The 27564-nt window shown below is 31.2% G+C and overlaps 9 protein-coding genes and 1 further gene across 9 annotated transcripts, besides 3 other annotated features; 7 read left to right on the forward strand and 3 right to left on the reverse strand.

The window, feature by feature from the left end:
- Positions 1–708: 708 nt before the first annotated feature.
- CYR1 (adenylate cyclase) lies at positions 709–6600 on the forward strand (the record flags this gene model as incomplete). The annotated part of the gene is made up of 1 exon (XM_001645378.1): positions 709–6600. The coding sequence occupies one exon, from the start codon at positions 709–711 to the stop codon at positions 6598–6600; it is 5892 nt and encodes a 1963-aa protein (XP_001645428.1).
- Positions 6601–6895: 295 nt separating this feature from the next.
- Positions 6896–7495, reverse strand: SYS1 (Sys1p; the record flags this gene model as incomplete). Its single annotated transcript, XM_001645379.1, has 1 exon — positions 6896–7495. One exon carries the CDS (start codon positions 7493–7495, stop codon positions 6896–6898), a length of 600 nt encoding a protein of 199 aa, XP_001645429.1.
- Positions 7496–8496: 1001 nt separating this feature from the next.
- DRS1 (putative ATP-dependent RNA helicase) lies at positions 8497–10755 on the forward strand (the record flags this gene model as incomplete). Its single annotated transcript, XM_001645380.1, has 1 exon — positions 8497–10755. One exon carries the CDS (start codon positions 8497–8499, stop codon positions 10753–10755), a length of 2259 nt encoding a protein of 752 aa, XP_001645430.1.
- Positions 10756–11415: 660 nt separating this feature from the next.
- COX16 (Cox16p) lies at positions 11416–11769 on the forward strand (the record flags this gene model as incomplete). Its single annotated transcript, XM_001645381.1, has 1 exon — positions 11416–11769. One exon carries the CDS (start codon positions 11416–11418, stop codon positions 11767–11769), a length of 354 nt encoding a protein of 117 aa, XP_001645431.1.
- A 646-nt stretch (positions 11770–12415) lies between these two features.
- On the forward strand, positions 12416–14293 carry ORC3 (origin recognition complex subunit 3; the record flags this gene model as incomplete). The annotated part of the gene is made up of 1 exon (XM_001645382.1): positions 12416–14293. One exon carries the CDS (start codon positions 12416–12418, stop codon positions 14291–14293), a length of 1878 nt encoding a protein of 625 aa, XP_001645432.1.
- A 153-nt stretch (positions 14294–14446) lies between these two features.
- Positions 14447–15346: a sequence feature (similar to hypothetical protein; correction of possible frameshift sequencing error~similar to Saccharomyces cerevisiae OST1 (YJL002C)).
- Positions 14447–15859, reverse strand: Kpol_534p56 (the record flags this gene model as incomplete).
- Positions 15349–15399: a sequence feature (similar to hypothetical protein; correction of possible frameshift sequencing error~similar to Saccharomyces cerevisiae OST1 (YJL002C)).
- Positions 15401–15859: a sequence feature (similar to hypothetical protein; correction of possible frameshift sequencing error~similar to Saccharomyces cerevisiae OST1 (YJL002C)).
- Positions 15860–17034: 1175 nt separating this feature from the next.
- Positions 17035–17682, forward strand: PRE3 (proteasome core particle subunit beta 1; the record flags this gene model as incomplete). Its single annotated transcript, XM_001645383.1, has 1 exon — positions 17035–17682. The coding sequence occupies one exon, from the start codon at positions 17035–17037 to the stop codon at positions 17680–17682; it is 648 nt and encodes a 215-aa protein (XP_001645433.1).
- Positions 17683–18119: 437 nt separating this feature from the next.
- RTT109 (H3 histone acetyltransferase RTT109) lies at positions 18120–19412 on the forward strand (the record flags this gene model as incomplete). The annotated part of the gene is made up of 1 exon (XM_001645384.1): positions 18120–19412. The coding sequence occupies one exon, from the start codon at positions 18120–18122 to the stop codon at positions 19410–19412; it is 1293 nt and encodes a 430-aa protein (XP_001645434.1).
- Positions 19413–19954: 542 nt separating this feature from the next.
- Positions 19955–22795, reverse strand: Kpol_534p59 (uncharacterized protein; the record flags this gene model as incomplete). The annotated part of the gene is made up of 1 exon (XM_001645385.1): positions 19955–22795. The coding sequence occupies one exon, from the start codon at positions 22793–22795 to the stop codon at positions 19955–19957; it is 2841 nt and encodes a 946-aa protein (XP_001645435.1).
- A 2750-nt stretch (positions 22796–25545) lies between these two features.
- Positions 25546–27453, forward strand: AVT1 (Avt1p; the record flags this gene model as incomplete). Its single annotated transcript, XM_001645386.1, has 1 exon — positions 25546–27453. The coding sequence occupies one exon, from the start codon at positions 25546–25548 to the stop codon at positions 27451–27453; it is 1908 nt and encodes a 635-aa protein (XP_001645436.1).
- Positions 27454–27564: the final 111 nt, after the last annotated feature.

Below are 27564 nucleotides of genomic sequence, written 5' to 3' on the forward strand. Positions count from 1 at the left end.
TCTCTTCAAGACTACATCAAGCTATAAAATCAAATCAAAGGTGGTATATAGTATTTCTAAAAGCATAGGATATTACCATTAAACTCATTGGGTTGGCTACACATATTATTTATTTATTTATTTTTTCTTTGTTTTGTTGTTCTTAGGTTAACAATTTGAAACCCAAAGTACAAAACTCTATCTACTTTGTGATAACTAGAAACCTTCTGGCAAAACATAAGTATAAAGTAAAATAAAATAAAATAGGAAAATAAAAAGAGAAAGAGAAAGAAAGATACCCAATACTTTGGAATTACTCTCATATTACGATTTTTTTTTCTTCCATTGTCATTATTACCGTTACTATATATAAATATTGTATTTTATATTCAAGCATTACATTTTTCATCCAAACAGACAATAGAAACTAGAAAGATAATCATTTCCTAAAGGTTCCCTTATTTTATTTTTTTTATTTTCTATTTTATCTTTAGCATCATTATCATTGTTACCATTAATTGTTATAGGTTCCCTTTTAAGTACGGACTTTTAAATGAAACAACATTTATTTCTCTACTATAATCTACCCTCTTGGTTAAAATAAAACAATTTTTTTTTATCTATTATCATAATTATTATATTTCATATTTAACAATTATTCCGATTGTTTGTTTGTCTCCCCTCACCCCCTTTGATATTTTAAAACAAATAAAGGAAGATTAAATCATCATGCCAGATAGCTCTAGTCTAAATTCAGGTGCTTCGATTAGTAGTGCCGGCACAAGACGTCAAAATACATCAAGTTCTCAAAAGAACAAGAAGAAGAAGAAGAAGAGTTTGTCCCTGAGACGTACTTTTAGTGGTTTGTCAATGACAGCTCTAGGTAGATCTTCAGGCCCAACTTCAGGGAGTGAAAGTGGTGGGGAACCCTTGGATGATTCGATATCTTTAGGGAACCCTCATCATCACCATGCCCCATCATTATTTCATGGTTCCAGTGGTGCATCCTTTTCACATCAAGAACATGAGCAAGAACATGAGCAAGAACAAGACCAGAGTAGTCACCATCAATCAAATAGAAAATATTCCTTTGCTGAAAATTTATTCAAAAAAATTTCACCAGGATCTTCATCTTCAGTTACTGCATCGAGTACCATCCCCGTGATGGAACCTCATCTACCATACCAACAGCATTATCAACAACATTCCCCGACAAGTTCCATCTTTAGGAAAATCACAAGTTCAGCACATTCAACTCCGATGGGTCAGTCTACCAGCACTGGTAGCAACACAAATGCCAGCATCTCACATAAACCATTCTCAATGGGACCAACTCGGTATTCTGGAACAAGCAGTGATGTCTCGGGACGTTCCACAACCAATCAACCAAAACCATCAGCAAAGACAACACTAGGTCCCACTGGAACTAGTTCAAATGCAAATCAGAAGAAATTATTAGAATCAAATATAAATAGTAGGCGTTCATCAATTATCAGCACTAACCTTAATAATTACCCAGGTTTATTCAAATTAGATACAAATTTGGAAAACTTATCAGATATTACAAATCAACGATACAGTAGCATAAATGAACTCGACCAATCATCACATTTAGTTCCAACTTTATCGGTTTCACATAAATCAGAAAAACAAAGAGACCAAGCAAATTCATTAACTCAATGGACAGCTCCTGAAAACTGGGATGTTGAATCAAGTATTGATAACAAACAATTAAAATCATCAAAAAAGTCGGTCGGAAGAAACAATAGTAACGCATCCTCGATATTTTATATGCCAGGTTCCGAACATACACACCAAGGTGATAAAGTTGCTTCACAGCAAACTGTATCTGGTGGTGGCTCGACAGGTGGGACTACTTCCTCTACAGTGTCAGCCAACTCAAGTTCAACAGATAATTCAGGTGACGCAAACGTAACTGGAACTGCTGCCGATCTTAATGCACCTTCTAAAAGACGAGATTCCGTCCAGCCTATTTCAAGAGTAAATTCAAAAACTATGTTGCAATTACAAAACAAGTTATCTATGACTCCTTCAAATATTGTACCTCATCCTCAACATAACGCGGATACTCAGTCTAACCATACCTCTTCAACAACAAATTCTGGCGAAGCTGGTTATTATGAAAATGATAATATAACAATAAATTCGGATGAAAAAAGAGTGGCAGGAGATAAAGATCTGGAATATTCATTTTCAAATGATAGTATTGATAGTTATGACATTATCGACGACGGCAACTACGAATATGATGGAAATATTGGTAATGATATTTATAATGACGATCCAGATTTGGAACAGTATAGGCCTGCTCATGAAAAAGTCGATAGACATAATTCAGATACGAATTTAAAAGCATTAAAATATTCCAATAAAACGAAGACTACAATAATAGAGGACCATGATTTATCTATGAATGATGATTCCAATCAAACTTCAAATAATTTTGCATCCATCTTTTCAAAGGATGATGAACTTCATGATAGGGCAGAGTATGAATTGGAAAAATACTATAAAGACGTTAGTGATTTAGATCCAAATAAGCATTATGCAATTCGTATCTTTAATACAGATGATACATTCACAACGTTATCGTGCACACCGAACACAACAGTGCAAGAAATGATCCCAACACTAAGAAAGAAATTTAACATTAGTATCCAAGGTAACTTCCAAGTTTCTCTGAAAGTTGGTAAGTTATCAAAGTTTTTAAAACCTTTGTCAAAGCCAATTTTAATTGAAAGAAGGTTACTGCTTTTGATCGGATATAAGAAAACTGATCCTTTGCATATTATGGGTATTGCAGATTTAAGTTTCGTTTTTAAATTTCATTTCCATCCTGTGGCTCCTTCACATCTAACAGCTGAACAAGAACAAAGATTGATGAGAAGTGACTTTGTCCATGTAGATTTGAGAAGGTTAAATCTGACTACCCCGCCAATTATTTTTTATCAACATACAACTGAAATTGAGAGTTTGGATGTGTCGAATAATGCTAATATTTTCCTGCCCCTCGAATTCATCGAAAGTGCAATTAATTTATCAAGTTTAAGAATGGTTAACATTAGAGCGTCTCGATTCCCTTCGAATATTACAGAGGCTTATAAGTTAGTTTCTTTGGAATTGCAAAGAAATTTCATTAAAAAAGTTCCAAATTCGATAGCTGCTTTGACTAATTTAACAATTTTAAATTTACAATGTAATTGTTTGAAAAAGTTACCAAAAGGCTTTGGTAAGTTGAAAAATTTACAATTATTGGATTTATCTTCGAACTATTTTGTTGAATATCCTGAGGTTATTAATAACTGTACAAATATTCTTCAAATTGATTTGTCTTACAATAAAATTGTATCTATCCCATCAAGTATAAACCAATTGGTCAAATTAGCCAAAATGAATTTGTCTCATAATAAATTAACAAATATTAATGACCTTTCTGGTATGAAGAACTTAAGAACTTTGAATATTCGTCATAATAGAATAACTACAATCAAAACAAATGCAAGTAACCTGCAAAACTTGTTTTTGACGAATAATCGAATTTCAACTTTTGACGATAAATTGCCAAAACTAAGAGCATTAGAAATTCCAGGGAATCCAATTACTTCGATACCGTATCAAGATTTCTTTCCATTAAACATGACTAGTTTGTCCTTAAATAAAGCAAAGCTATCAAGTATTCCGGGTGAATTATTTGTGAAATTAGCAAGATTAGAGAAATTAGATATAAGTGAAAATAATTTGACGCAAATCCCGTCACAAATTTCTATGTTGAACAAGCTAATATATTTATCAATTGCAAGAAACAAAATTGAAAGTTTGCCAAAAGAATTTTCGAAGCTAACAAACTTGAAAACGTTGGATTTACATTCTAATAATATTCGGGATCTTGTGAATGGTGCCGAAAATATTGAATTGACCTATTTGAATTTATCATCAAACGCGTTTGGTAATCAGGCTATTAATGGTGGGGAGTTCTTTACTAAGTTGAGTCCTAGCTCAAAATTAGCCAAGACATTGATGTTCTTTATTGCAGCTGATAATCAATTTGACGATTCTAGTTGGACAAGGTTCAATTGCTTTAAAAATTTAAAGGTGTTAAATTTATCTTATAATAACTTTACAGATATTTCAAACTTGGAATTAGAAAATTTGACCGAATTATACTTTTCAGGGAATAAATTAATAAGTTTACCAAGTGATACTATATTAAGATGGAAGTATCTAAAGACTTTGATGTTGAACGGTAATCAATTATTATCGTTACCTTCGGAAGTTTCAAAGCTATCGCAGCTGACAGTTTTTGATATAGGTTCAAATCAATTAAAGTATAACATCTCAAACCATCATTATGAGTGGAACTGGAAAGACAATAAAGAGTTGAGATATTTGAATTTCTCGGGTAACAGAAGATTTGAAATTAAATCAAGTGCAAGTAATGATCACGACAAAGATTTTGCAGATTTTACCGTCTTACCACAGCTGAAAGTCCTTGGTCTTATGGATGTTACCTTAAATACAACAAAAGTTCCAGATGAAAATTTTAATTTCCGTTTAAGAACTTCAGGTTCTGTTATAAACGGTATGATGTATGGTGTTGCCGATACATTGGGTCAAAGAAATTACGTTTCTTCAAGAGATGTTACTTTTGAAAGATTCCGTAGTAAAGATGATGAATGTTTGCTATGTTTGCATGACAGTAAAAATCAGAGTGCTGATTATGGTCACAATATTGCGAAAATTGTCAGAGACATTTATCATAAGATTTTAAGGAGACAATTGGAAAAATATGGCGAAGATGATGACGGTATTAAAAATGCACTTAGATTCAGTTTCCTACAATTGAATAAAGAAATTAACACTATGTTGAATTCAGTTGATAATGGGGCCAAAGTTTTAAATTTAACTTCGGTTGATTTGTTAAGTGGTGCATGTTCTACAGTTGTCTATATTAAAGGGAAAAAAATATATACCGCAAATATTGGTGATTGTATGGCAATCTTATTAAAAAATAACAGTGATTATCAGTTGTTGACAAATTTGCATGTGCCATATAAGAGAGAAGAATATGAAAGAATAAGAGTTTCTGGTGGTTATGTGAACAATGATAAACTAGATGGTGGTGTTGATGTATCCAGGGCAGTTGGATTCTTCCATTTGTTACCCCATATTCACGCTTCACCAGATATTTCTGTAGTTAAACTTACTAAGGCGGATGAAATTTTAGTCATTGCAACCCACAAATTATGGGAGTATATGGACTATGAGACTGCATGTGATATAGCAAGAGAGCATATTGGTAACCCAATGCGTGCAGCAGAAGAGATGAAGGATCATGCAATAGCTTATGGGTGCTCTGAAAACATTACCATTTTATGTTTATCATTACAGAATAACTATGAACAACAAGGTAAATTCAACTTGAATAAAAATTCATTGATTACGAGAAGGGCGACGTTTGAAGATGCCACTCTTAGAAGATTACAACCTGAAATTGCTCCACCAACTGGTAATTTAGCAATTGTATTTACTGATATTAAAAATTCTACTTTCTTATGGGAACTATTTCCTAATGCGATGAGAACAGCAATTAAAACTCACAATGACATTATGCGTCGTCAATTACGTATTTATGGTGGTTATGAAGTTAAGACAGAAGGTGATGCCTTCATGGTTGCTTTCCCTACGCCCATCCGTAGTTTAGTTTGGTGTTTAAATGTACAACTAAAATTGCTAGATGCAAAATGGCCAGAAGAGATTACATCAATTCAGGATGGTGGTCTGATTACAGATAAGCATGGGATGAAAATCTATCAAGGGTTATCAGTCCGTATGGGGATTCATTGGGGTCTGCCAGTACCTGAACTTGATTTAGTCACTCAAAGAATGGATTATTTAGGACCTGTGGTTAATAAGGCTGCAAGAGTCTCAAGTATTGCCGATGGTGGTCAAATTGCATTGAGTAATGATTTCTGTGCAGAATTCAATAAAGTAATGGGGTATCATGAAAAAGTCATAAAGGATAATGAACCATTAGAAAGGGCCTACGGTGAAGAGTTTATTGGTGAAATTTTAGAGAGAGAGATATCATTGCTTGAAAATATCGGCTGGGTATTTTATGAATATGGTGAACGAAAGCTAAAAGGTCTTGAAAGTAAGGAATATATTACTATTGCATACCCGAAGTCACTAGCATCAAGACATGAATTCTTTGGAGAAGAAGAGGAAAATGCTAGCATAGATGCAGAGATCCTATTCAGATTAAGAACTGCATCGAATAGATTGGATTCTATTCTATCCGCTGTTCGCGGAGGTTTCATAGAAAAGGACCAAAGAAAACAAAATGAAGGTGGAGGCTTTATAAGTTTAAATTCACAAGTCCAAGATGCAGTAATGACATCAATTAATGAGATGGATATAATATCATTTTTGGACCATTTGGTTACAAGAGTGGAGTCCACAGTTGCTATGTTAGTAATACATCAAAAAATCGGTAACAAATTAGACATTGTTCAGTCAGTTGAAGGACAGCTAGGAGTATTTGAACTTCTAGATAAAATGCTAGAATCTGATAAATATAAAACTCTGGAAGCACCAAAGTAATAATTGTATATATAAACATATTGGCATATAAGACTGCATATTTAGTTCGATTGACTCTTTTTTCTTTTTCTTTTGGACATCTTCTGTCTGTAGGGGAGGACAAAGGGTAAAGCAATCATTTTCCTATTATAAATATAGGATTGTAGATAATGAATCATCTAGATTAAAATTTAAGTAAATTACAAGGATTCAAATTTATATATGTATATACAATTATAATTTCATTAAGTAAAAATCTTTAATGGGACTAGTGAATGCAGAATATTATAAGGTTTTTTAGGACTTATTATTGAGATTATCTTTGACTTTCTAAATCTTTCATTTGGATGGAATTATTTGGATTTGACTCGCTTCCAGAATTGTTATTTGAAAGTGATGGTAAACCATCGGTTGAATCTAGTAAACCTTCAAAAAAAGTATCTCTTAATTCCTTCCATCTTGAAGTCCAAGTACCTAAAAATACTAATATTAGCATTGATAGTACTTGTATTAATAACCATTGTAAAGATGGTAAACTTCCAGTATAAAAGAATACAATAATTAAATTAATTGCATGAATTGTTATAGCAAAATCCCAAGCTAGTTTACTACGTCCAACTATAACAGTTAAAAATATCACACAGATTAGAGCATCTACTAGCCATAAAACTGAAACTGATAAACCAACAGAATTTGTAAAATCTACAGCTTCCCATGAAAATAACCATTTTTTAATATCTATATCATAACCAAAAAAAGTACCCCAACCATAAAATAAGACAGCAGCAGTAAAATAATAAAATAATTGTAGTAATATAATCTGTAATGCAATTTTCCTTGGTGATAAAGAATCTTCTTTAAATATATCAGAAGGTCTCAATTCCCTTAATAAATGCAAATATCTTCTACCAATCATTCTATTCCGACTACTAGTACGATTATTAATAATGAAATTATTATAATTGAATGTATTGATCTAGCTAAGTATTAAACGTCACACGATTTAAATGTTCTTCTTTTTAATCTTCTTTTGATTTAATTTATCTTGACAAACCGCTTTTTAATTCTCACTTTGATCTTATATCTTGTGTGTTGTATATTTACTATCTTAAATGATATGATATGATATGATATGATATGATATGATATGATATGATATGATATGATATGATATGATATGATATGATATGATATGATATGATATGATATATGATATGTAATGAAATAAATTGTCTTAGTAAGAAAAACTTCAAATACTCAGTTTTAATAATAACGTGGAGAGAATATCGTTTTTCCTCTTTGTAACAGAACAAAATAAATTAAGAACAAACCCAGGTTAAAGAAAGAGCTGTTATATCTTCCTAAAAATGATGTAACAATTGGTTGATAAGAATAATAATCTATCACTTAAATGAATACAATAATATGTAGTAGATGAGTTTAATAAGGTTTCACATATATTTTAAAAAAGGCCTTTAATCTTATTGTATCTTCCTTCTTCTCTTTATTTGGATCTTTCCTTTTTTTTTTTTTTCATGTTCTTGTTCCCTTTTCGGCCACATGTATATCACGTGTTTTTATGTCATGTGATTTTATATTGCACGTGATATATGGTCATGTGATTTTGTTTTGATATCATTGTTAACGGGTTTGGAAAATTTTTGAAAAATTGTCATTTGAAAGTAAAAGAGAGATGCGATGAGATGAGATGAGATGAGATGAGATGAGATTAAATGAAATGAAATGTAATTTACCATTTGTATTTACTCTTTATTAATTGAAGTATAACTGGTATTACTCTTCCATCAGTAGATTAAGTGCTCTGTATTAGTTTGTTTATTTGTGTTTGAATTTTAAGGCATATGCAGATATAAGCAATAGAAGGTAGAAATATTTATTGTGAATAATTGTTAATAAATGGCAGTCACCTCTGATAGAAAAAATAATAGAAAGAAGGCCATTACCAAATTTAACGATTTGGATTTTGTGCCAACTATTAGTGATAGTGAAGAAGATGTTCCTGACTTGGATGATTCCGATGATGAACTCTTAACTTCTGAAAACAAAAGTGTTAAAACTCCTGCTAAGAGCAAAAAGGGTAAGAAAAATGATCCTGTAAAGATCAATGGAAATGGTGATGAAGTAGCTGAAGATTTAAATCCTGATTTTAGATTTAACATAGATGGTGGTGAATTATCAACAAACTTTCAAGGATGGGATTTTGTTGGTGATCAAAAGGAAAATGATGATGACATGAAAAAAGACGTGGATTTAGATGGAATTATCAGAAGAAAAGGTGGTCTATTGAATATGGCTCATATCGAAGTTGCTGAAGAAGAGGAAGAGGAAGAGGAAGAGGAAGAGGAAGAGGAAGAGGAAGAAGAAGAAGAACTGGCAATGGATGGTTTTGGTATGGGTGCTACTAAAAAGAACGAGCAAGAAGAAGCTGGAGATGAAGATGATGATGATAATGAGGAGGAGGAAGAGGAAGAAGTCGACGATGATAAGGAAGACGATGATGAAGAAAGGGAAGAAGATACTGCAGAAGAAATGGCCAGCTTTTATGCCCCAGAAAGTGAAAGTTCAGAAGCCACAAGTACCGTTCATAGTACCTTTAACAGTCTAACACTATCTCGTCCCGTCTTGAAAGGTCTGTCAGATTTAGGTTATACTAAGCCATCTCCTATTCAAAGTGCAACCATTCCAATCGGTTTATCTGGTAAAGATATTATTGCAGGTGCTGTCACTGGTTCTGGTAAAACTGCTGCATTTATGATTCCAATTATCGAACGTCTGTTATATAAGCCTGCAAAAGTTGCATCAACTAGAGTTATCGTATTGACTCCAACTCGTGAATTGGCAATTCAAATTGCAGATGTTGGTAAAAAGATTGGTAAATACGTTAGTGGTCTAACTTTTGGTCTGGCTGTCGGTGGTCTAAATTTAAGACAACAAGAACAGGAATTAAAAACAAGACCTGATATTGTCATTGCTACCCCAGGTAGATTTATCGATCATGTCAGAAACTCTTCTTCCTTCAATGTGGATTCTGTTGAAGTGTTGGTAATGGATGAAGCTGATAGAATGTTAGAAGAAGGTTTTCAAGAAGAACTGAATGAGATTCTGACATTACTTCCAAGCAAAAGACAAACATTGCTGTTTTCAGCCACTATGAACTCTAGAATTAAGAGTTTAATCTCATTGTCCTTGAGAAAGCCAGTCAGAATAATGATCAATCCTCCAAAACAAGCTGCTGCTCGTTTGACTCAAGAATTTGTACGTATCCGTAAGAGAGATCATCTAAAGCCTGCATTACTGTTTTACTTAATTAGAAAATTGGATGGTACTGGTCAAAAAAGAATAGTTGTATTTGTAGCAAGAAAGGAAATGGCACACAAATTGAGAATTATCTTGGGTTTATTGGGTATGAAAGTTGGTGAATTGCATGGTTCTTTAACTCAAGAACAGCGTTTACAATCTGTGAATAACTTTAAATCTTTAGAAGTTCCAGTTTTAATATGTACGGATTTAGCTTCTAGAGGTCTTGATATTCCAAAGATTGAAGTTGTTATTAACTTTGATATGCCAAAGAGTTATGAAATTTATCTTCACAGAGTCGGTCGTACAGCAAGAGCTGGTAGAGAGGGTAGATCTGTTACTTTTGTTGGTGAGTCTTCACAAGATAGAAGCATTGTTAGGAGTGCTATCAAGAGTGTTGAGGAAAGTTCTAGTAAAAACAAAGCAGTAAGCAGAAACGTTGAATGGACACAAATTGAAGAAACAAACAAATTAGTTGAATCATTTGGTGAAACAATTGACGACATTTTGGTAGAAGAAAAGCAAGAAAAGGAAATATTAAGAGCGGAAATGCAATTACGTAAAGGTGAAAATATGATTAAACACAAGAAAGAAATTCAATCTAGACCAAAGAGAACATGGTTCCAAAGTGAAGCTGAAAAGAAAAATGCCAAAATATTAGACACTTTACAAAAAAATAAAAAGACGGTTAACAGTAAAAAGAGAAAGAGATTAGAAGCCTTGGAAGACAATGATAATTCCCGTTCATATAAAAAGACTCAAAAAGATCGTGTAGTTGATCAAGAAAGATCGATGAAGAAACAAAAAATTGCCAATGGTAAGAAATCAAAGAATAAGAAGAAATTCAATAAAAGATAAATCAAATATAATAACAAATAAATGAGGAAATGTTATACTTATATCGCCTTAAAACGATCAGCTTTCTTAGATTTAACAATGATAAACTACCATTAATTTGAAATCATAAAATATATTATTACTATTAATGTCAATTATATATATTACATTCATATTAATTTATTTTTCAAATATTGTATAATAGAATGCATTATTTACTGTATAATATAATGGATCAATATTTATTCTAATTAATTGTACACACTACACTTGATATTTAAATAAATTATTTGCTGACATTGCTAAATTATCATCATCGTCTTTAGCGTTGCTGTATTGTCTTGGTTTGACCTTATCAGTTTTAAAATAATGTTTGTTTGTTCTAATATGTCAGGAGACGTCATGACATATAGGCCCCAGAGCTATATATATTTCAAAAACCGCATCTACAAAACATGCAAGAGATGGAAAAATGGCAAGAAAAACCAGTTAATGGTTAGTATAAAAGAGAGTAAATATAGCTAATTAGTAGTAAAAGTCATAATCAAAGAGTTGTATAATTGATTATACGATACAAAACGAGTGTATTCGACTTTTGTAAATTGTACTTTTGTAGCGTTTGATTATCTAAACATTAAAGATTATATTATAAAGAAATATATATATATATTCGGAATAATTATGTTTGGTGGTAGAAGCTTTAGAACCAAGAAACAACAGTTGGCTTATGAAGCATCGATAGCTGGTAGATATCAGAAAAGGCTAAATAAAAACCCATTTTTATATTTTGGATTACCATTTTGTGGATTAATAGTATTAGGGACGTTTTGGTTATCAGAATTTACCTCTGTTAGGTATGAGCAGAAAGATCGTAAGATTCAAGAAATGAATGAGAAAGAGATAATCAACTTGAAAACTAATAAACGTCAGTTTGATATCAAAGAAGAGTACTATCGTATGCAAGGGATTGCAGAACAAGATTGGGAACCGGTTAGGGTTAAAAGATTAGAAGGAGAATCAGAAAATGTCTGGTAAGTTGAAATTAGGAAATGAAGAATCAAGAATGAAGAATAATTAATATTTTATCTTCTTTAAGGGAAACGTTCAAAGACTTGGTAATATAAAAACTACCCAGTAAAAATATCATGTAAATAGGGTATGACAGTTAGTTGAAGGAAACTAGAATTATTGTTTTAATGGCATATTTAACAATAATCATGATCTAAATGTCAAAACCAATTTCTGAGCCATATAGTAACAGTATTGTAAAACATTGTATTGTTATGTATTGTGTTAAGGATCGTCTTTTATATATAACTGATGGATATGTTGGTTTACTCATTATTTAAGTATATATATACTTATGTAGAAATTTACCCGGATTAATTGAAATAAAATAATCACAGATTGGTATAAACTCATCTCAAGATTTAAATCATTGACCATTTAATGCTACATTTAACTCGACACCATCCAAATTGATCAGGAACAAATTTACGATCCCAAGCATATATGCATCATATCTGTATAATTCTTCCTATCTATTATTTGTTGGATATTAACATTTAGTGATTTTGGAATCGTTGTTTTTAAGACGAGTATAAGAACACTTCAGTTATCTGAATAATAAAAGCAATACCAATAATTCGATTTTAATAGTTACAATTTTTGATTAAAGATAATGAACGTAGTGGAGTTTGCAGAGGCTCAGAAAGGCCATTACAAGATATATCCTCCTTTAAAGAAGAGGAAAATGGACCACTTGTCGATTCCATTTGTTAAATTATTACATGGTAATGAAACTATAACTAATTTAGAAAGAAGATGGGAATTATATCACCAGCTTCACTCACACTTCCACTTTAAAGTTGATGATATCATTGCTAATATTGAGACAGATTTGAAATCGGAAATATTTGATATTCTTTTTAATAGGAAAGACTCTAAAGATAAAGAATGTTTTAAGACTTTGTTCCTATTAGGTTCAGACAGTTCTACAAGAATTGACCTGCCTAAAAGTACAGAAGATCTATTGAGTGTGCTCATAGAATTGACCCCTAAAGAGTCCCCAAATGTGAGAATGATGTTGAAAAGATCTATGTTTAAACTACATACCGCGGCTGAATCAGATCAGCAAAACCTTTCTCTTAAAGAAGAAGAACAAAATCAATTAGATAATGATATTCAAGAAAATAAAGATGTAATAGATGAAGCAGATTATCAGGATTTTGGGGATGTCTCTTATGACTTAACCTTTGTGGAAAATTTTAAAAAGAAATATGGCAAAAATATTAATCTAGTATTCAATTTTAAAGATGTCGATTCTATTAATTTTTCAACATTAGACAATTTTTTGATTTTACTTAAAAGTGCATTAAAAAATCAACATGTCGATATAAGTTTAGTCTTCAATATCAATACAAACTTATCCAATATTCAGAAAAATTTAAAGCAATCTACTATTAGGCTTTTAAAGAAGAATTATCATAAATTAGATGTTTCAAGTAATAAAGGTTACAAATATGGCAATCGTATTTTCCAAAGCTTTTTAGATACAGTCGATGGGAAATTAAATCTATCTGAAAGATTTGTGCAATTTATCTTAGATAAAATGGCAAACAATACAAACCATAACTTACAATTATTAACAAAAATATTAGATTATTCGCTGATGACATATTTTTATGAGAATCCATTTTCTGTTTTTATTGACCCAGTAAACGTTGAAGTACTTGATGACACATATCTAAAATTATTGACTAGTTGTCCCACATTTATGTTTTTTATTGAAGGCCTTCTACAACAGAATGCTCCTTCAGATGAAATAATGAATTTATTGACAAACAAGAATAAAAATTTGGAAGAGTTTTTTGTCGATTTTTTAGTGAGAGAAAATCCTATAAATGGACATGCCAAATTTGTTGCAAAATATTTAGAGGAGGAATTGAATATTACGAATTACAATTTGATTGAACTTTATAAGAATTTACTTAATGGTAAGTTAGAAGACTATTTAAAACGTTGGCCAAAATGTAAAGAACAATTAATGAACCTAAAATTTGAACCTGTTGATACAATTTTCCAGGAATTATTTACCCTAGATAATAATAGTGGTCTATTGACTCAGGCTTTGTTTCCTCTATATAAATCTAATATTGAAGACAATTTATTAAACTGGGAACGTAGTCTTCCATCTTTAAATAAAGAATCGCATGCTTCTAAAGAAGTAATGTTTGAAAGATCAGTGGGGCCGATTCTATCTGAGCTTTTTAAGCTTTATAGAGAAGCAAGTGCGAACATTAACTTGTATGATTTTTATTCGGCATTTAGGGAATCAGTTCAGAAGGAATTATTATTGCCTTACATTGATTGCTTACGTAAACAAGATGAGGAATTAGATAAAATCCTGGAACCAAATTCTGATACAGAAACTGTTGATAAGATCACCCTAGCCCTTTTTATGCAGACGATTTTTGAATTTGAACATATGGGTTTTATTAAAGGGCAGAATTCAAAAAATTATGATTTTGTAGAAAAATGTATTTGGAGGGGTATTTAAATTTTGTTTGGTAAATATAATGCAATTGGATAGATGAGGTACGAAATAAACGATGCATCGTTTTATATAAAAATTTAATGAGACATTTTATAGTATATAGTATTTATTTACTTATAAAGTACATTGCATCAAAAAACAATGCTTGTATAAAATTCAATTGTTTCCTATGTTCAAATTCAAGTTATTTAATGCAAATAAACTTGTCAATGCTATAAATATATAGGTGGCTATTGACAATGGCTTCTTAAAAAATGAAGTTGGTGTATATTTGTACTTGATTAAGACTCTTTCAAGACGCAGAGTATCGACTAGATTATCAAACTTCAAAGAAATTCTGACATGACCTTTATTTAGATCAAAATAGGAATGTTTAGTATCAATTAAAATCTCAGAATGAGGGATTGGTACTTTGACATCTTCGACAATTGCACCTTCTGGTAAGTAAATTGAAAGGGTTGTATTATCATAAGCAGTGTCAGGAGGACCGTTTAATATTGGAACTGATAATAGATAAGTTTCGGTTTCCTCATTGACATGCAAAAATTGACTTAACTCATTAGTCCATCCAATAGTATAGTTATATCTCCAACCACCATATATTGGATATCTAGGCTTTAAATAGAAATGATCTTCTCTAACTTGGGATGTAGATACCATACCAACTAAATCAGTATAATAATGATCGAAGGCACTAGGTGGTAAGAGAGAATCGATGATACCACGGTAATGACCTTGTAAAGTTTGTCTTTGTTGCTTCATGTGTTCTAATCTTGAGAAACCTTTATTCAAATTAGCGCCGGCATTGATCAATTCATAATACTCTTCAAATTGCAATGTACCCGACCAATGAGATATCCAAACATCTCTTTCCAATTTGGTTACTTTATTTAAAGGTTCATTATGCAAATAAACCAACTGGATATTGTTACTTTTATAATAAGGGTTTACATCATGGAATGGGCCATATGAAAAAAAATTTTCATCTTGAGTGCCTTGTAATGTTTCATCTTTTAGTTCGTTCAATTCCTTTATAAGAATCCCTACCGATAAATTTCAATGTGGAATTCCTTTGGGTTATAAGCAGATAAGGGTATTTTTCGGTTGTTAATAACAAATGTTGTTTATCATCCAAGTTAATATGAGCAGGATATGGGATACCACATAGATTATAATCGATTGAGCAATAAAGGTAATTTCTTCACCTGGAGAAATTTTTTTTGGGAATGAAATTAATCCATAACCAAGAATTGAACCATCATCTAAAGTAGTTGAATTTAATGTAATTGCAGTGTTTAAACGTTCAGTTTCACTAATAGCAGCAATTAAAACGGAAGTTTTATTAATAATTTCACTTGGGAAAGTCAAATAGTATTCATCGGTAGGTACATTTCCAATATTTTTAATAGTCAATTCAAATTTTTCTCGAGAATACGCTTTACTTAAATCTATCACTTTATTGAATTTAATGTTTTCCCAATTGTTCGATATCTTAAATTCAGAACAGTTGACAACTTGACTGAAAAATAATGCAACTGCTAGCAATTGCAATAATAATCGGTTAAACATTACCAAATCAAAACGAAGTCCTTACTTTCTCTTTCGACTTGCTTAAAGATAATAAGATATAAGTATATATATAGATAGATAAATATATAGATGAAGGCATAAGTGTAATATATATTATATTGAGAGAGTAGTTAGCTCAAGCTTAGCTTAGCTTAGCTTGCATGTAACCATTTCATATCTTCGTTCGCAACTTCTCTCTTTCGAATCCATCCATTCGGACGAGAGGGAGAGGGGGCGGTGACCACAACCGGAAAAAAAAAGAAAAAAAACGAGCCAAAGACAGAAGAGAAGTGAGGGTAACAGTTGGTTTCCTTGGGATGGAATAACGTTAACAAGCTCCCCATACAACAGCAACAGCAACAACAACAAACACCAATGCTCTTTCTGTCAGTAATTGCTATAAGGTCACAAATAGCCCTGTCTATTGGCATTTGACATGATGAATAATCTGAAATGGTCTCTTATTTCTATACAGTTGAGCACGTATTTGGGTGTTTCTTCTTTTCTAAATTGACAAAAAGTTCAAACTTACTGCTACAACAACACCCTATATACAACAGAAATGGTTCGAATGTCTCTAAATCCATCCCAAGGAAGAGGGAATGTGTATGTGTTCGACATGCTCTTCTTAGTCTGTAAGCTTGGTTTATTGTAAAGGTAATAATCGAATTGGTAAAATCAAACTTGTCAATGTTTCTCAATAGTAGTTATTAATGATTATTCCATCGTAAATGTATAAAATACAGCATTTAAATATTATGTAACCACTTGGATGGTAATAATGAACATGGTCCAAGAGGAAGCATTGAAAGGTGTGTGTGTAAGTGTGAGTGTGTCGCTGTGAGATTTTGGTCTTAAAACAATGGCGGACTGTTACCCGGCATCCTACTCAAACCCGAGCCGAGAGACCAAGGCCGACTTAGACTGTTCTGGTGGCAAAGCAAAGGCTTTATCAACTTAAATCCTATTTCAATGTGCAAGACAAGGCAAGACAAGACATATAGATTCGAAGTTTATAAGATAGAATATACATTCACACTGGACAAGAGCAAACACACTTTGATCAAGGCAATTGCAACTATAGATACTGCTACAATTGATTGGTGTAGGTAATATACAAGAGCGTTCGTAGAGCTGAGATAGAGAAGTATACAAAGGAAATAAGTAACAGAGATATGAACGGAATACAGGTGGATATAAATAGATTAAAGAAAGGTGAAGTCAGTTTAGGTACTTCCATCATGGCAGTCACCTTTAAAGACGGTGTGATATTAGGTGCTGATTCTAGAACTACTACAGGTGCCTATATTGCTAATCGTGTGACTGACAAATTGACTAGAGTTCATGATAAAATATGGTGTTGTAGATCTGGATCTGCTGCTGATACACAGGCAGTTGCAGATATTGTACAATACCATTTGGAAATGTATACTGCACAATATGGAGAACCTTCTACTGAGGTAGCAGCTTCTATTTTTAAGACACTATGTTATGAAAATAAGGATAATTTAACAGCTGGTATCATTGTAGCAGGTTATGATGAAGCCAATAAGGGACAAGTATATAGTATACCATTGGGTGGTTCAGTACATAGACAACCATATGCAATTGCAGGTTCAGGTTCTGCATTTATCTATGGTTACTGTGATAAGAACTTCAAAGAAGATATGACCAAAGAAGAAACAATTGAATTCATGAAGCACTCTTTGTCTCAAGCAATTAAATGGGATGGTTCTTCTGGTGGTGTTATCAGAATGGTGGTACTAACAAAGGATGGTGCAGAGCGTTTGATATTTTATCCTGATGAATATGAAAAGCTTTAATATATCATGTCAATTTAATTTCATAGGAAAACAATTTCTCTGCATTACAGTAAATCTATATCTTCCACTTCCATTTAAATTTAAATTTTATTAAATTATATAGGAAAAATTTTTTAACAAAATAATTATATATAAGCATTCCATTTCAAAAATTGTGTAAGTTATATTAAGTTTTAAATAGCAAGAATGAGATAAGGGTAGATTATCTCACATACACACTGATTAGTTTTATCCATCGTGCATCTTGCTCCAAATCAAAATTGAAAATTGGACGAGATCTAAAATTTGAACAAACACATAATAAAGAGATAGAGGAACTGGGATCTAAAAGAAGATGACAAAGTATCCAATTCCCCTATCAATTGATCAATACCCACATATATTTGGTTTAATTTTGGCTGGAGTTGATCTTAGTTGCTACAAAGAAACTCATTACAATGGGAATAAACTCATATTTAAAAGATGCATTACCAGAAAATGAAAATTTCGAGTTATTACATATTCTAAGTGTACCAAAAGAGACACATCCAATTGTTACCCAGAATATATCTACAAGAAGGGATTCTAAAAATGTAACTATTAAAACCCAACATTTCTTTTCATTATTTTACCATTCAAAGGTGATATTTGGGTTGGAAGTTTACGTTTATATTACTTTGTATAACTCCACTATAGACTCCCATCCAAAATTGGATGCAGAACGTTTAATATTTATTTCCAAAGCTGATACCAGTGGTTACTCTGATATAAGAGTTAACGTCAAAGATATAACAAATTCAATTTTGTCCTATTTATTATCTATTGATCCTAATTTTTATTTGAAAAATGTAAAACCAATACAAAGGAAACGAGATATATATACCAAACAATTGATACTTGGGTCAACATCTACAAGAAAAGGACTGAAAATATTATCAAATAGAAGGAGAAAGGGGTTTAGATTAGATAATGAAAAAATTAACAAAAATTTATTTTCACACTTTACTTGTAATCAGAATATTATTACAAAAATAACATTATTTACAAGACCTTCAGAGCAATATTTATTTTCAAAGTCATCAGAATCAGGAAATAAACATATTTTAGCTGGTAGCACTTTACTAAAATGGTGGATATCTTTGATTGATAAAAACATCCTTCACAATTTTAAACAAGATACAAAGGCGGCTATGCAAATTCCTGGAGAAAGTTCCTTAGAGATTAAAAGATACTTCAAGAGTTTATTATATCCAAACTGGCAAGTAGGAGACATATTTGGTGGAACAGATACTTCATTAGCCGTTTATAAAATTCCTTTATTCCCTGACGACCCAAAATCAAGATTCATACGTCAGCTGGTTGAAGAGGGAAGAATCCTATCTGTCAAACTATCAACATTTTGGACTGAATTACAAGAAAGGCAAGAATTTCGTTTAAGTGAAACTGTGTCAGTAATAGGTATCGAAGGTTATCTCTCAAAGTTACCGATTTATATCCCTGGTACAGATGATATAATTATAAGTGGATCAAAAAATAAATTTAATCGCATCAAATCATACATAACAGGAGAAGAGTATGATACCGAAGAAGGTGCTACTGAATCATATTACAATGTTAAAACATATTTAAAGGAACGGATTGGAACAAATCTGATATTGATTAGTGGGTCTAAGAAGAATTCATTGAGTACAAGAACTGAGCAGTCAAAACCAAAAGTGACAATACTGCAGGTTAGAAAAAAAACAAAATAAGTACAGGTTTTTCATTCAATATTTGGAATTAAATATTTTTTATCATCATTAGACCATATATAATATAAACAGTATATTTATGTCAATAAATATTGTATTATCAACGCATAAATTTATAATAAGAATACATAAAATAACTTTGCAATTCGATCATTTTATCAAGAAATAAAAAAAATCTGTTACACCTGTATAAGGAGACTCAAAGGATTGGAACATAAAAGAAAGACTTCAGAACGGTCCGCACGCAATCTTCTGAATACACATAAAAAATAAAATCCAATTTTCTAGATTTAGCCATCTCAATTCTTAGATCTTGTATCTCAAACGATTTATTCTGTTCGGGTGTTATGGTTATGGATATAATTAGTTTAACTTTATTATAAGTTTTATTATAGACTCTTGAAATAATATTTAACTTTTAAAAATAAAGATTTTCTAATCACATGATCTAATAAATCACTAAAAAATTTAAATGTATTTTTAGTAGTAAGGAACTTTTACTTATAATGTTATATAATAGTATATTACAGTGGACTTGCTTATTATATATTATTAGAACTAACGTTATTATAAATTGATAGATCTGGTTTAGAACATTTATTGGATATAACACGAATCGGACTCCGGACTGAATTAGAGGAATAGGAGCTTTCAAAGGGTCTTCCATCTGTAGGTAAATTTCCGCCATTATCCCTATTTCTTGGTAGTAATGGATCAGTTACATTACCACCAGTATCATTCTCAGAATTATCGATATTTTGGGAACTGCATATATCTTTATGACTTTTTCCGACAAATGCTAATAAAAATCCTAATAATGATAGAATAAATAATGCTCCTAAAACTATACCTATTCCAATGGCAACAGCAGGTAGGTCTAGATGATACTTTTCTTTGCTAATCCAACTTAAAGACATCGGCCTGTCTATCATGAATATGCAAGAATCAGGATTTTTTGTGGAACATCCTTTTTTTAAAATTCGAACTTCATTGTCCGAACCATTTTGGATTCTTAGCAAATAATTTTTTGGTGACAGTTCAGAACAAGACAATAGCTGTCCCAGTTGGGTTGAAATTCCACCATTACATTGAAGCAGATTTTTAGTTGAGTTCCCTGGAATTATATGCAATTTTAAGAAATCTTCTAATCTCGTATAATTTCCACTAATTCCTTCATATAGTAAAGATTCTAATGTCGGTATCAATAAAGAGAATGGTTCATCATTATCTACTATTCCAGCTAAATCATTAAAGTGGTCTAGAAGTTTAAGGAACTCTTGATTCCCTGTAGTTTTAATCAAATCTTTAGCAGAAATTTCAACTGCAGATGGTAAATACACATCTCTTAATGGATGTATAACACCTTGGTTAAAAAATATATCCATATCCTTCTCTAATGTAAGTTCCATAGGGAAAGTAGAAATGTTTACATTAACACTCTTTGATCCAGGTAACTCTTGTGATCTTAACGTTACTGAGCACTCTTTTCCCAATAAGTCCTGCATACTGTTTTTATTTTCTTTAGGTGCGTCTGTATATACTAAACCATTCAAAATCAAGCTTCTCATTATCAATTCTTGAATATTTCTGTTCTTTTCAATAAACTCAAGATTCAATTCCTGAGAGTCCCATGAATTGAAGCAGGGAAGAAACACTGTATAACCTTCATTGTTCGGAGCCAGCTCTAATAATCTTAAATGCCTTAAAAAGACTAAAGAGTTCGAACAATGATAAAATGGATTTATAGATACTATCAAATCGCCAGGAAGATGAAGGTCATCTGAAATTTTGTAAATAAGATTATTACCAATCTGGTAAGGTTTAGAATTTAATATTTTGAATTTATCATTTATTTGATACCCAGATTTTGATTTTGTAATTTTAAACCTCTGACAGTTACCTCCAAGTCTTTTATTGGAGGAGCAAAAGGATGAATCATATAATTTTGTAACTGAATTGGAAGACTCTTTGAATTCATCTTCTAGCCATAATTGTGAATCGGTAAAATGATATAATAAACTTGCTTTTGTAAAGCCAAAGACTGCATCATTCTCCGAATTTTCCGGTATAAATAATGTCATATTTTTCTTAAGATGATCTTCTTGTATCAAATGTTCTAAATTTCTAAAATATAGCTCTCGTACAAATTCTGAATTGTTTAGTCCATGTAAATATTTTTCTGTATTGAACAGAACAGAGTTGCTAATATAGTGTAGGTCATCGAATGTATGTAAAATTCCTTTATTGTAAAGAATGTTAGAATATAAAGATGTTGCATCCTTTTTCCCGTGAAATATTCTCATCCTCGTGCCTGTCTCATCACTTGTAATATTAAATTGATCTTCATTTAGATTTTGAACTTCGACCTTCTTTACTTTTGAGTTGGAAATTTTACCTCCTACGATCCCTTTCAAAATGATGGATTTTAGAAATGTTAATCTATCTCTTAACCAAATATCCTTAATTTTTGAACTTACTGAATCGGACACTAGATTATCTAGGCTATTGAATGCATCTATAATGTAATTTATTTCAATTTTATTGAACGTGTTTAAAAGATTATTATCATTTGGTAGGAGAATGGTATTGTTACCTAAAAGTCCTTCAAAATCTTCTTTTTCAAAATTGGAGTCTATAAATTTAGTAAAAAGCTCAAATTTTTCGTTGTATTTGTAATTAGAACTTAATAATTCTAAAAGTTCTTTTAAATTTGGTTTATCTTTTAATGTTGCTGAAATACCCTGTATTATAGCATTTTGAAAATTTGGTTTGAGGTTTTCTTCTACTACGTCAACATTATTGATATAATATTTATCATTGGGTTCTTTAACTTTATTTGTATTTAAGTCATCTTTTATATTTCTTCCAAAAACAAACGGCGCTTTATTCAAACCATTATAAATAATGTTAATATATGATTTTAAATTATCATTTTGTTCATTGTTTTCATTTATATCGAGTACTTTATCATAGAGAACGTAGTCTTCAATTGTAAAATTGTCATTTGATTCGAAATTATAATCAATAAATGCTGAATTTACAGGAGCAAATAACGTAAAATTTGTTAATTCGTTTAAATAAGGGACATAGCCATTGAGTTGAATTAACCTTAAAAAAGATGAAAATTGCACATTTTGTGATAAAAGATCAATTACTGTAGTAAAGGGGAAATCTGGCTCCCTAATATTCCTAATATCTTTTTCATCATCAATATTAATCAGATCATTATTACCTATATCATTCTTGTTTTGAACATCGATAATATTGTGGTTTGCAAGTGTTAGATTTAGTAAAAAAAATTGTAATAAGAAAAATGAGTAATAATATATTGATGAAGGTGAACTGTAATTCTTTCTAAATTCAAAAGTTGAAGAAGTCAACATTGGATGATAATAAAAATTTTCTGCTTTAAATTACTCTCAAATGTATTATTGATATTATTTTTATCACTTTAACTTATCCTTTTCTTTATTGTTGATTCTCTTTTGTGATATACAAATTGCCAATCATTCATATATATTGTGAAAGAGGAAGATGATTTCCATAAATTTAATTCAAAGTACCTAATCACAAATAAAATGTAATAATTATGATAATGAACTATTTGCCCTATTATGTATGTAATCTATTCTTAATATTTACGGTCAACGCAAAACAAAAATAATAATGGAACCTAACTTATAGTTTGAATAAGACAAAAAAATTATAGATTGAAATTGAAATACAATACTCTGTTGGATTAATATGTTATTGACTCAATTTGACAAGAGAATAGTTTGTTCTTCTTGCCAAAAACCTTAAATATTTCTTCTTACCTTGCTTGGCCAATCCTATATAGTTTTGTCTTTTAAAGCACGGCAGAGACAAATGTATAGTAATTTAATCAATCAGCAGATGGAGAAATCTGTAAAGAGTCACTGGATTCTAATAACAACGTTATTGTTTAATTAAATATATGTATACAACAACTTCATACAGAGTTTCAGTTATCATAAACAGTTGAAAGTAATTAAAATGGAATTATAAAACCTTAAAAATAAAATGTAGATAGATTGAGGTGAAGCCTTAAAAAACTAAAAATCTGAAAATTAAATAAAAAAAATGGAATGGGAAAGGGGAAAGGAAGGATATGGATGGAAGATTAAATACAATCACGAAGCTTCGTACAGACAGTTATTGTTGCCTATACTATTAAAACTAAAATTAATTATATAGTTATTTATATGGTTTTATTGCTATACATCTCTCCGGAAGCATGGTTATGGCTGAGACTATTTTTGTTTCAAGAAAGATATAATGGGTAGCAACCCCGGGAACCAGGCATTATTAGACTATGGGAGAGCTGGGCAGGGTATGTATCGTCTACTTCTATACTGTCAGTAAACTGATCTAGGAAAGTAATCAGGCCAGGTTAAAAATGCAACCCAATGTACGTACAATGGATGTTTGTTCGTTATGAAGCTGCTCTCATAGTATACTTATATATAGATATATAGATGTATAAATAGATATAAACATATCTACTCTTGCCAAAAAATTAGGAAATTATTAGCCTTTATCATGCCATTGTTAATAAAAAAACAAAGACTAGGGTAAGGAAGTAGGTGAGTAAAAAACTAAGAAGCAACATAGCAGCTGTCAAGAGACTCAAAAGAAAAATAATTAAAGTTTATAAATAGAAGTACGATATGGGAGTAAGTATCATATGGATAGATAATAAAGAAGAAAAGGGTCAAATAAGAATAAATGTATTGGCTTTAAATTTAACAAGCAATAGAATAATTTTGAAACCGAACTAGTTAAATTAGGTTTATGATAGTAAATAAATAGTCTATTTGCCTAATTAGAGTTTGACTCTTGTTCTTATCTTTTCTATTATGATTAGATAATAAATTGGTTTCATATTTTACAGTTGAGAAATATTTTTTACGTTTTGTTCTTTCAAGAACATTTTCTCCAGCCGAATTTTATTCTACTAGAACAAATTATAATCTGTAAAATTAAAATGAATATTTTAAATTTTGACATTTTTAATTTTAATAAGAGGTTGAACAACAACAGGATCCCATATTTGTACTACTATCAATTCCTAAAAGTCGACTTTACTGTTGTCGTTATAAGTGTCGTCTGTCTTGTGGATAGAGAGGAGTTAAAACAAGATTTGAAATCGAAATCGAACTTTTAAATACAATCATCACCCTATCCCATCTCATCTCGGTCGTATTGTTCTGCGGTGCATTGTCAGCAGAAACCCGAAATCTTGTCTGTTTTTTCTTTTCTTGTTTTCCTTTTTTTGATCCAGTTTCCATTTTTGTTTTTCACTAGTATCTCACTCTAGCAGTACTCTTTCTTACTACTGCTACCCCACTGGTGCCCTCTCTCATAGTATTCCCGATTTGATTTGATTTGAACAAATTAAAGCAATTAGAGGTTTAAATTTTACACTAAACTTAGATCGAAAAGAAATAAGGAACTTTAATTCAGAAGCATTATAACCAGACTGATTTAATCTTTATAAGATACTGTTTAGTCACTTCGTGATACCAATAAAACCACATATCATATACGGAACTAAAAATACCTGTCATCTACTCTAGATCAGTTTCCATCTGTTGTAATCGTTGTCTTGGTTAGGCTCATCGTTTTTATTACTTTAATTAGCCTGTTTTTTTTCTTTCTTTCTTTCTTCCTTTAGGTTAGCTTCTCTTAGGCCAAGTCAAATTTAGGTATAGTTAATTCAATTACAGCATTAAGGAAGTTTTTCAATTTTCCGTTTTTACTTATATTGGAAACCAAATATTGAACATCTGAGTGAAATATTTTACAAGAGATCTTAACAATATTATAATTCTAGTTGTATACTTCTCAATCTTTTATTGTTTTATCTTTTTTTTTTTTGAAAAACAATTTACAAAGAAAGGGGCCAGGATAAAAGATATTAGCATTCATTTACTTTCAGATCTAATTAAGATTATTTCAAAATTATATTTTTTCTAGATCAAAAATTAAGGAAATCATCATTTATTATTATAAACACTTTTAAACTGATTCTTTATTGACTATCTAATTGTATCTTCACTAAGAATTTTACCCTTTTATAATCGTTAATAAAGTTTTTAATAACAAAATAAATATGGTAAGGGAAGGAAATAGTGACGAAATTAACCAAAATTCAAACTCTTCAAATAGATCTCAAGTGCAATATATTTCAATCCCGATAAATCGTGGAATATCAAGTGACAGACCTATTGGTATCAGTTTAGCTAATGACAGTTTTGATGAAAGTAACGCTTCTGATTCCCACTCAATTTTATCTTCGTCAAGTTCAATTAATAATTTAAATGGGAATGATAATGAAGGTAATGTTGTCAATAGAAGAAAATCAATATTAGATTACCCAATCGGCTCATTCAAAGGTGTTAACTCTTTGAGTAGATTCGCAAATTCTTTGCATAGAGCTCATTCATTCAGAGCAATTGATCTAAAACATGATATCGAAAGGTCCTACTTTAAAGATACCGATGATGAACTTTACGATCCAACTACATTAGCACCATCACATACCGGTAGAAGGTTATCTCTGACTTTAAATCAGGCGGCAAGAAATTTTGGAGTTTCAGAATTGTCCAAAAAGCCATCTGCCTTAAATATGGATGTGACCAATAATAGTATCGATTATGGATCAATTTCAAGACAAACAAGTCATAACTCACTGTTGCGTCACTCTATTTCAATTGCCAACTCTTTGAGGACAACAAACAATATTGATGATGTAGCAAATTTTGATAATTCCATTGTAGTTAAACAAGTTCAAGGAAAAGATGGTAAAGTTGTGACAGTTCTTGCAGGTCAGTCAACTGCACCTCAAACAATCTTTAATTCTATCAATGTTTTAATCGGATTAGGGTTATTGGCTTTACCACTAGGATTAAGACATGCAGGTTGGGTTCTTGGTCTACTGTTGCTTTGCATATTTGCTGGAGGTACTTTCTGTACCGCTGAATTGCTTTCTAGATGTTTGGATACTGATCCAACATTGATGTCATATGCAGATTTAGGTTACGCATCCTTCGGTTCAAAAGGTCGTTTGCTAATTTCGTCTTTATTCACTTTAGATTTATTAGGATGTGGTGTTTCTCTTGTCATCCTATTCGGGGATTCTTTAAATGCTCTATTTCCTCAATATTCTACTACTTTCTTCAAAATTCTAGGTTTTTTTGTCATTACTCCACCAGTGTTTTTGCCATTAAGTGTATTATCTAACATTTCATTATTAGGTATTATGTCCACTATTGGTACTGTGGTTGTGGTTCTTTTATGTGGTTTATATAAACAAGATGCTCCAGGTTCATTAATTGATACAATGCCAACAAACCTATGGCCTGTTAGTTTCAAAAGTTTTTGTTTATCTATTGGCTTATTAAGCGCATGTTGGGGTGGTCATGCTGTCTTCCCAAACTTAAAGACCGATATGAGACATCCAGAAAAGTTTAAAGATTGTTTAAAAACTACTTATAAAATAACTGCTACTACAGATATTGGTACTGCAATAATTGGTTTTTTAATGTTTGGTGATTTGGTTATGGGTGAAATTACTACAAATGTTATGTTACAAAAGGGTTATCCTAATTTTGTGTATATTTTACTTTCAGCATTGATGTCCATCATTCCAATTTCCAAAACTCCATTAAATGCTAGACCTATTATATCTATTTTAGATTTTATGTTTAAAGTTCAGAATCCAGACACTGACTACAAGGGTAATAGCTTAATGTTTGCTAAATCTATCCAATTTTTCAATCGTGTATTCATTAATGCAGTGTTTGTAATTATTGCAATTATGTTTCCAAAGTTCGATAAATTAATAGCATTCCTTGGTGCAGGTTTATGTTTTACAATCTGTTTGATATTGCCATGTTTATTCTATTTGCGTATCTGCAAAAATACAATCAAACAATGGGAAAGAGTTGCGTGTAAAATTACCATTTGTGTCAGTTTGATATTAGGTGTCGCTGGTATCACAGCTGCCATTATGTCTTAACCAGGATTAACACTAATCAACTTACATTGTTTCTACTCCAAACATTTACCAATACCATTTGATGGAACCAATATACAATACCCTAAATCATTCTATCCTAGTTGGGATCCC

This window comes from Vanderwaltozyma polyspora, genomic scaffold, assembly GCF_000150035.1.
Source record: "Vanderwaltozyma polyspora DSM 70294 KpolScaffold534 genomic scaffold, whole genome shotgun sequence".
Lineage (NCBI taxonomy): Eukaryota > Fungi > Ascomycota > Saccharomycetes > Saccharomycetales > Saccharomycetaceae > Vanderwaltozyma > Vanderwaltozyma polyspora.